The sequence below is a fragment of the Micromys minutus genome (genome assembly GCF_963924665.1).
Source record: "Micromys minutus genome assembly, chromosome: 18".
NCBI classification, from domain to species: Eukaryota; Metazoa; Chordata; class Mammalia; order Rodentia; family Muridae; genus Micromys; species Micromys minutus.
Genome location: NC_137953.1, coordinates 12,771,060 through 12,781,021, shown reverse-complemented (window position 1 = coordinate 12,781,021; position 9,962 = coordinate 12,771,060). Strand labels below are relative to the sequence as shown.

At 43.6% G+C, this 9,962-nt stretch overlaps 1 protein-coding gene across 1 annotated transcript in view; it reads right to left on the bottom strand.

The window, feature by feature from the left end:
- DNAH6 (dynein axonemal heavy chain 6) overlaps positions 1 to 9,962 on the bottom strand; it is a gene marked incomplete at both ends in the record, with an annotated part of 168,476 nt that overhangs the window by 148,310 nt on the left and 10,204 nt on the right. Inside the window, 7 exons of the mRNA XM_080932360.1 lie at positions 1,330 to 1,530; positions 3,199 to 3,315; positions 4,126 to 4,294; positions 5,288 to 5,414; positions 5,665 to 5,785; positions 5,869 to 6,003; positions 8,506 to 8,773. Of these exons, the coding sequence (XP_080788486.1) occupies positions 1,330 to 1,530; positions 3,199 to 3,315; positions 4,126 to 4,294; positions 5,288 to 5,414; positions 5,665 to 5,785; positions 5,869 to 6,003; positions 8,506 to 8,773 (1,138 nt within the window). The remainder of the gene's footprint in view (positions 1 to 1,329; positions 1,531 to 3,198; positions 3,316 to 4,125; positions 4,295 to 5,287; positions 5,415 to 5,664; positions 5,786 to 5,868; positions 6,004 to 8,505; positions 8,774 to 9,962) is intronic.

Genomic DNA, 9,962 nt, shown 5'->3' with positions numbered 1-9,962 from the left:
CAAGGGGAGAAGGCAGTCGAGAGTAGAGGCCACGGTCCTGTTTCTATTTCAGGAGCCCAATTACCCGAGACTGGGGGAAACAAATTTCACCTAGAGTGGGCTGTTCTTTCCTTTCCCATATCAATGCATTAATGTGTAAATGCGCTTTGGATTTAAAGCTGGGCTATTTGGGGGCTGGAGAGATGGATGGTTTAGCAGTTGTGGAGGACTCAGGTTTGGTTCTCAGCATCCATGTGGTGCTCACACCTGTCTGTAATTCTAATTCCATGAAGTTCTATGTCTGTTCTGACCTCCACGGGCTCTGGGAAACATGTACCATTGCATGCGTGTAGGACATATGTCCAGGCAAAAACTCACACGTAGAAAATAAATCAACCTAAGCCTTTAATCCCAGCACTGCAGAGGCCGGAGGGAGCATCACTGTGAGTTTCAGACCAGCCTGGTCTAGATTGCAAACTCTGGGACAGCCAGGTCTACATAGAGAGACCCTGTCTCAAAAACAAAATAAAAGTAAGTAAGTAAATCTAAAATCATTTTAAGACTGAGACATTTAGGCTAAAGAACTTAGTGTGGAATAGTGTTTTCAACGTCTTTAAGTGAGCTGTAGTTAGCACCTATGTTGGAGACGCTCACAGAAGGAGAGCACTGGCTGTCACACTTGATGACCTGAGCTCAATCCCCAGGTCCAGTCCTACAATTTGTCTTTGATCTCCAAGCTCACGCTGTTTCACAAGCATATCTCCCCACATCCACCTGCACCCTCCCCCCAAAAAAATAAATACACACATAATCAGCATTCCACACTTAAGGGCAATGGATAATTACACCGTGTTTAAAAAAATACAAACCACCTAAGAAAAGATGACCCCAATCAGAATGATGGCTGGGAAGACCCTGCTCTGCTCTGCTTGCACCCGATATGGTGGCCCAAGAGAGACACAAGACAAGAGTTTGCTAACTACAGGCCGCTGTTCTGCCAGGCGCAGTAAGGATTTGTTTGTCAGTGTTGTCTTTGGTTTTGCAGCACATTTTAAATGTTTTTCTTATATTTCTATTTATTTATTCTGCACATTGCAGGTGCCCCATGCGCGGATGGAGGTCAGAGCACAGCTTGCTTGCACGAGTGTGTGGATTCTGGGATTAAACTAAGGGCATCAAGGTTGGCAGCCAGCACCTACTTGCTTAACACTGGCTCTGGGAAGGACAGGTTTTTTTTTTTTTTTTTTTTTTTTTTTACTGTTTAGAGATTAGGTGCTTGTCAGAACATGCTTGCCTCCATTTCTTATGGGTCAGAAATAGAATACATAGGTTTAGTGAAAGCCGGTCTACCTTTATTTGTGTGATAATGGTGAGAAGGTTCCGATCATCCTCAAACACGGCTGACAGGCTTGGCCCCGGGCCGCAGGTCTTCTCCTCAACCTTCTTGTTAATGAACGGGCTGGTGAAAGCGTTAAAGTATGGGTCAGGCACCAGATTAGGAACGGACAGCACCGTGTTTTCAAAGTGAGTAATCGCCCCAGAGATGCCGTCCTGTCAGAGAGACGACAAATAGAAGGTCAGCACAGGTGACTGTATTCACCAAGCTCCTGGATTTCCTGATGATTAAGAATCACTCATCCTGGGGCTGAGGAGATGCCTCAGAGGCTCGGAGGGCTGGAGTTGAGGACCCAGCCCCCCACACTGGGAAGCTCACAACTGCCTGTAACTCTAGATCCAGATGTTGCACCTTCATCTGGTCTCCTCGATGTTCTGCATGTACAGTGTGTGCACTTGCATGTGCACGAGTACACACACACACACACACACACACACACACACACACACACACAAATACTGAACGAATGCAGGACCAGACGAGTAAATAAATAAAATCTTTTTTTAAAGGGACTAACACAACAGCCACAGCAGGTGTGTTGATTCTGTGGTTCTGAGACTATGCCAAATCAGAAGACACAGTTCTGTTTTCAGAGCAAACGTTTTCTAATTGGAAAAGAGACAGATTGCTGCTGGTGGCAACACAAGCCCTTCATCCCAGCACTAAGGAGGCAGAGGTTCTCAGAGATCCGTGAGTTCGAGGCCAGCCTGGTTTACAGCTCTAGTTCCAGGACAGTCAAGGCTACATGGAGAAGTCTTGTCTCGGGAAAGGAAAACAAGGCAACACATTGTGATGATCTGAAATGTTAATAACCTTGGAGGGCTGTGAGAGAAGGCAAACCAAATGAAACAACAGAAAAATTTAAACGATGATTACTAATGTATTGATATTTGGGAAACCGTTTCTATTCTAGAAGTATAAGCTGAGATTAAAAGTTAGACATAGACACAGAGATTTCTGTGCAAAGACATTCACAGTGGAATAACTCATAGTTGCTAAAATGATTAGAGAAAACAAAGATATTCAAAAATGGTGGCTTGGACATACGAACTATGGTGTGTGTGTGTGTGTGTGTGTGTGTGTGTGTGTGTGTGTGTGTGTGTAAAATACTATACTCTTTCCAAAAGATGTTTCCAAAGTAACTAATGAAATGCCTATACTATAATGTTAAGGAGTAAGAAACAGAGAGAGAGAGGGAGGGAGGGAAGGAGGGAGGGAAGGAGGTGGGAAGAGGGAGGGGCCTAGGTTTAATTCCCAGCACCAACACAGTGGCTCACAATTGTCTGTTACTCCAGGTTCAGAAGATCTGACACCCTCACAGTAACACCAGTGCACATAAAATTAAAAGTAAATCATAGAAGAAAAAGAAGTTTGAATAAAAAAGTAAGATGGACAGAGAACACAATAGGACCTCTAACTGTAAAATGTATCCAAGTGCATATAAGCTCCTGGTGCGTTAGGTATGCAGGCACACCTGTATTCATAAAACAAGAGGAAATGTAGTTAGTGTAAGTTTGCGGGATATTGTTAAAAAGACACATCACCAAAAGACAGGATTTCCTAAGGTAAAACATGGTTTTGGAAAGACTTCAGAAGTGATGTTTAGAACAGTGTCTTTGACGCCCATCAGAGGGCTTTGCTCAGTGTGAGGTTTGTACCACCCTGAGGCATCCTCGTGAGAGAGTGCCTTGCCAAACTTCTGATCCATCCCAGGCAAGGGGACAGTGGTAACTGCAGTCTTGCCAGACAGCTGACCCCAAAGAAGTTCCTTCCTTATTTTAAAGGTTGCTTATCTGCAGGTATTTGGATAATGAAATACACACCAGAAAGTCTTCCAAAGAAGGCTCGAAGAGTAGCGATTGGACCGTCAGAATCAGTTCTGTGAGGAACATGGGGATGAGAGACTCATCATCTTCCTGTTTTTCCATCAGTGGGGCCCCCTGGAAGGACCACACGTACATCGTTACAAAGATCCTAAAGCATCTAGAAGGATGCTGTAAAGGAAAGCGAACATAAAAGATGAGTGGACTTGAGTTCACACAGGGAGCTGAATTGAGATCTTGGGCATGTGGAAGTCTTTCTGGGAATCATACCATAGGAAGAGCAAAGATGAAAATATTGGAAGATGACACAGCAATATAAAGGTATCGCCTCCACAAAACTGGAAAAGTGAGCAGACTTGGAAAACAGCCTTAAGTAGAAAAGGGGCATACATTCAACAGTCCAGTCCTGAGACGGATATGGCCCCTGCTCGTTTCTGTTGCTGTCATAAAATGCCCTGGCAGAAAGCAACACAGGGGAGGGTTGACTGGGCTCTCGATTCCAAGCTACGGGCTGTTGCTGAGGGGAGGTGAAGGCGGGAACTCAAGCCGCTGTCTGCATTACACCCAAAGTCGAGGACCGAGGCCAATCACACCCCGGTCTGCTTCGTTTACTCCCTCTATGTGTATAGCTCAGGGCTCAGCCAGGAGATGACGGTTTCCACATTCAGGGCAGGTCTTCCTCATCAGTTAGGAACAGGGCAGGCAACCCTATAGTCATGCCCAAAGGCCAACCTTATGTATACAGTTCTTCATCAAGACTCCCTTCCTGGATGATTTCAGGTTGTGTCAAGGTGGCAATTAACACTAATATAATATCTGAACAGAAACTTCTCTGTTTTTCCAAAATATGGAAAATACTACCAAAAATATCTGACACGTAGACGAAGCTCGGTAAACACCCGGAGACGCCATTCCGAGCAGCTGTACCTTTTTCTCAGTGACTTCGGGCTTCTCCTCGCTGACCCACTTCTGGATGACGTCTGGTGAGGGAGTGCGCTTCAGTTTGTCCAAGAAGAAATTCAGCAGAGAGCTGGCGGTATTGACGGTTAGGACATGCAGGGTGTTCTGGATCAGGTAATCATTCAGGCGGATGAAGCTTAAGGGAAAAGGCAGACACTCTTAGCTTTCTGCGATTGCTTACAGATGCTTCACGGCAACTCTAAGGTAATAGCTTAAAAAGTAAGACACTGGGTCTCCTGGAATTTGGGTTGAATTATATTAAAACATGAGATAGTTTGAAATTGTTCTTAGACCTTCTTCCCCAGAAAGCACAAATATATTCAATTACAGGACAGTGAGTTAACTAGGAGCTTGAACTTTCCCCTGGGCTATGTGATGAGCAAGGTGGTTATTAAGAATAATGTGCCCTGATACTCTGGTCAACGGACTACAGGAGTCCTTCAAAATACTTTAAAGGAAAGCTCAGGAGCTGGAGACATGGCTCAGAGGTAACGGGCACTGACTGCTCTTCCAGAGGTCCTGAGTTCAATTCCCAGCATCCACATGGTGGCTCACAACCATCTGCAATGGGATCTGATGACCTCTTCTGGTGTGTCTGAGGACAGCTACAGTGTACTCATATACATTAAATGAATAAATAATTCTTTAAAAAAAGAAAGAAAAACTCAATGCATACAATGCGCGTAACTTGGGTCTGTAGGTAAAGTATGAAATATTTGCATGAACAAGATAAATTACATGTACTCTTGAGAGATTCACCCCTGTAACCCAGACTCAAGGTGCATGTTCTTTGGGGGACTCACCCCTGTAACCGGACACTCATGTACATGTCCCTGTGGTGACACGGGACTCATGGAGTATACCAATGTTTCTTGACAGCAGCTATTAGCCCAAAGAACATGCATTGAGTTTTCCTTTCTTTTTTTAAAGAATTACTTATTCATTTAATATATACTCATGTCCTTACGGGAGGGCTGCGTCTATGTTTTACGTGGGTTCTAGAAATCAAACTCAGGTCGTCAGGCTTGTGGGGGTATCCACTGAGCCATCTCCCCAGCACAGGGCTGACTTTTTCATATCTTAAGGATAGATTCCCTACTTTATCCTGAAAGAATGAAGATGCTCTCACCACGTGAGCCTCATGCAGTGATGCCTTTTGCTGGCCTGTTCTGTGTAGGTCATCTTTTCGGATTCTCCGTAAGTGGGTAAATCGAACGGAGCATCAATAAAACTTGCAATGTTGATCCTAAAGTAATCTAAGGACAATATAAGGCACAAATCTTTTGAAAAACATTCATCTTCCGATAGCCATTGACAGAAAAAAACAAAACAAAACACGAAAGCCACACAATCCTTGGATATGTGACAACTCAGAACAAATGTATAGAATCTGCGCATAGAAGCGGGACTTGGGAGGAAGTGAAGGAGGTTATTTAACTCTAAGAAAAAGGAGAAGACAGAAGGGAGTGCTATAGAAGGCTACTCCCTGTTCTCAGATCTTCATACCCTCATGGGTTTCAACTTCACAGTCATCAGGAATAAATCCGGCAGCCCGTAAGGCAAATCGGCAGGACTTCCTGACCACATCTTTTGCCTCATATCGGAAATATTCCAGGCGCTCTGTCACCTAAACATTTACGGGTTTGATTAGTCACAGCAGGGTCTCCTGGGAAGAAAGGACTCTGAAACTTGACAAACAGCATCTGTTACCTCCTGTAGTCGTACAATTTGTGCAGCCTTGAATTCCTGCAGGGTGTAGGTGTGAAATTTTTCAATGTAACAAAGGCCCATAAAACTCAGCTGATAGCACATCTCATTAATTTTCAGAAGAGCTGGTCGTAGATACTGGGTGAAGAGAAGAATTAGCCATTGTTTAATTTTTAAAGTCAGACATTGCAAAAATATGTGCAAAACAAAAACTGGTTATGAAGGAGTTATAGGTGTGTGTGAACTTGACTAATGTGTACAAAAATCACACATCAAGTAGGAACTTTTCAGAAACTTGTAAAAGAATTACTCAGGTTATCAGCTATTAAAAGGATGAGATGAAGGGCAGGTAGCAGAAAGCCATGCGTCTTAAATTCCATTAGCTTCAGCTTGCGGCCACTAAAGACTTCACAATGCCCAGCCACGATGGTCACAAAGGGGACCACTTATCCTCTAAGAGGCCAGGACACAGAGAGTTTACTGTTGGGTTTTCGTGGCCTACAAGATGTGTTGGAAAGGGGTAAACAGAGTCACCAAGGACACACCCAGTACTTCCATGCCAATAATGTGCCCAGGGAAGAAACATATAAGAAACATATAAGTGAGTATTTATAGTATGTTCAGAAAAATATTTAGAGAATTTATAATATGCTTAGGGAAAATATGCGTAGGTGTTTATTTGTAATTACACTTATTTTATAAAAGCATTATTTGAAGTTGGAATAATTCAAATGTCTATCAAGAAATAAATAAAATAGGTAGAACCACACAAATAAATGTAGTTAGCCAGTGGAAATAGGTGGTATTTTGCAACATAGGTGCGCTTTGAGGAGAGTATGCTAAGTGGGAAATGAGTGTCATCCTGTACGATTCCTTAAGCACAGAGTAGGCAAAGTTACCGAGGCTAATGTCGGGAGAGGAACAAGGAGCTGGGGAGAAATGGAGAATGGCCATCTCTGGCCAATAGAGCTTCTTTTTAGGGTGATGGATATGTGCCAGAATTCCAGATAGGTGGAAATGGTTAGTCCACCCTGTGAGCACACTAAACATTACTAAGTTATAGACTGTGGGTAACTAAATATATAGCAAGCGTGTGAATTATGTATCAGTGAGGCTGTTGAGGAAAATCTAGGCGCAGGTGCTTACGCGTTTGGTTATGTTCATCAAAGAATCATAAAGTAAAAATATCAGGGCCAGCAAATGGCTCAGTGAGTAAATACATTTGCCACCAAGCCTGAGGTCCTGGGCTCAGTCCTAGGGACACCCCAGAAGGAGAGAACCAGCTCCCGTAAGTTTTCCTCTATGACATGTATACCATGGCAAGCAGGCGCGCGCGCGCGCGCACACACACACACACACACACACACACACACACACTGGGCCTGGAGAGACGGCTCACTGGTTAAGAACACTAGCTGTTCTTCCAGAGGTCCCAGGTTCTATTCCCAGCATCCATATGGCGGCTCACCATGGTATGCAACTCTATTCATTCCCGGGGAATGCAACAGTCTCCTCTGGTTTCTTTACACATACAGTATACAGACAAACTTCCAGGCAACGCACAAAATAAAAGTTAATTTGTTAGTTAAAAAAATTCTGAAATTAAAAGAATAATTTCATTGCATCTTTTTTTAAAATCTAGTCTAGAAGAACCAACAGTTAATGCCACCTAATTGCATAGGTTGTGCTTGCGGTGTGTGGGTTAGCATTTGATAGATATCGGAGACATAGAAGACAGTGAGTGTATTCCTGGGTAAATATTAGCTTAGATGAGAACTTTCTAGCACGGAAATAGGAAGAAATGTAAGAGGAGATACTAACATGCCCCAGTATGTCACTGGCACAGTGACAAGTCCCATTATTTAGGAGAAGAAGACAAGGGGACTGGGAGAGGTCATTTAAAAGACAAATCCAAGAAGATTTTTGCATGATGACCAAAAAATGTATCTATTGGGTGTTCAAACCACAGTGAAGAAATTCAAGTGGCTAATAAGCTCATAATAAAGTTAGAAAGGCTGAGTCTGAGGTTAATGTTTCAAAGGAAGGGATGGGGCTATCCTTGCACAGTTTAGCACGCTCAGTGGAACAGATGACCCCAGATGACCAGTCCCACACACTTACTTGGCACGATTAATTTACTTCGCATGATTAACCTTAATTATTATCCATTAATCTTACTTCCCTCAACCTCCTCTGCGGTACAGCTGACATGCCTCTAAAAAGCTATCAGAGAGCAAGAAGCAAGCGGTGGAAGCAAGCGGTGTCTCCTGACGTTAGAAGGTGACTGGCGTCACAGAAACAGACCACTGGGGTGGATACCTCTACATCACCTGAACATAATTCATCACCTGAACATAATTCTTCATTGAGGAGCAGGGGTCCACAGAGGCCCACCCCTCCTGGAGGGAATCGCCAGTTTAAGATTTCTAGGCTGCCTCTAGCCCCCTTCTTACCCTTCTGCCCTTTGCTTCCCTAGTGAAGGGGTTGCAAGCCCGCGGATCACTGGGTTGCTTGACAGAGGCTGTGAGTACTGTAGCGAGATAAAATACTCTGTGCCCGGCGTTTCTATACCAACGCCTGCGACCACATCACACTTTCTTTCCCTGTGGTGCTTTTAAAAGACGATTAAGAGATACATACAGGGTTAACGATGAACAGGTTCTTCCGGAGGGCTTTTTGACAGCCGGTGATCTTCTTGGAGCGCACGTTCTTCCGCCACACGCTGAAAGCCTTCCACTTTCGGAAGAGCGAGAAGATGGGGATCTTCGTGAGCTCTCGGTGGTACAGGTACTCCTGTTCCCAGCGCTCAATCTCGATGTACTCGGTGTCATCGTTGCAAACGTGGGTGACCGCGTTTTTGCTAATTGTGTAGTAGTCATTTTTGTTGATGTTCTCATAACTTACGACCCTGTGGGCGAATAGCAATTGGGACGGATAGGTGAAGTACTCAGGACAAGAGCAGGTAATGGAAGTGCTTGTTTGGTGTCAAGAGAGGAGCGCGTTCAAGGTGAATACCATTTAAAATCTAACCAAAGTCTAACAGACTTTCAAATTAAAGGAAAGTCTTAAGAGAGAACGGCAAGGTTTAAACAGCAGATAGCACTTTAGAGAGATTTCACAGTGTCAGTGATCTATTCTACCATTAGAGTTGAGAGATCTTTCACCAAAGGTACAGATCCACTGTAGACATTTGTATTTTATACATTTTTGCAGGTGTGTGGATTTAGAGGACAATTTGTGGGAGTTAGTTTTTTCTCCTTCCACTAGGTGGGTTCTGGGGGTTCAACTCACACCCTCGGGCTCAGCTGCATCTTTACCCACTGAGCCATCCTGCCATCTTCTCTTTAGACATTTTAAACTTAATAGTCTTTTGTGCAAGGTGCTTGGAATTAAGCCTGTGTTGATTATTCACTCTTTAGAGTGATAGTTTCTCAGCCCGTGGGCCATGACCACTTGCGGGTCAAAGGATCCTTTCAACGCGTGTTGCCATCAGATATTTACCTTATGATTCTCAACGGTAGCAAGATTACATTTGTGAAGTAGCCACGAGAACAGTTCTATGGTTGGGAGTCACTGCGGCATGAGAGACTGCGTTAAAGGGTCTCAGCGTTAGGAGGCCCAGAACCTTCCAAACCACTGCTTGAGAGGTTCTTTCTACTCAATATCAACAGCACAGAAGACCCTCAAACTACCCAGTATTGACAGGGTTATGAGAAAGGCTGAGGAAGACATGGCTTACGAAAAATAGCATCAAGATCCAAATTAAACTCAAAGGTGGGCCTATTTTCACACAGATTATTTTTAAATAAAACGTTTTAGTTAAAGATGCCCTTCCTGTTCGCCCTCAGGGGCGTTCTTCAGCTACACACAGCAGAAGGAAACTAGATCGAGAAACGAAGCAAGAACAGGATAAAGTTAAAAGGGAAAAGCAAGACTGGATTCTTTCAAAGGTCTCTGATGTAATTAAAACAAAAGAAGAAGAAGAAGAATTTAAAGCACAAGGTTATTTCCTGTAATTTTAGCTACAGCAACAAAAATGTGTGCCGCTTCGGTGAAATAAGCCAAATGTAAAATATGATATGACATCTTTTCAAATA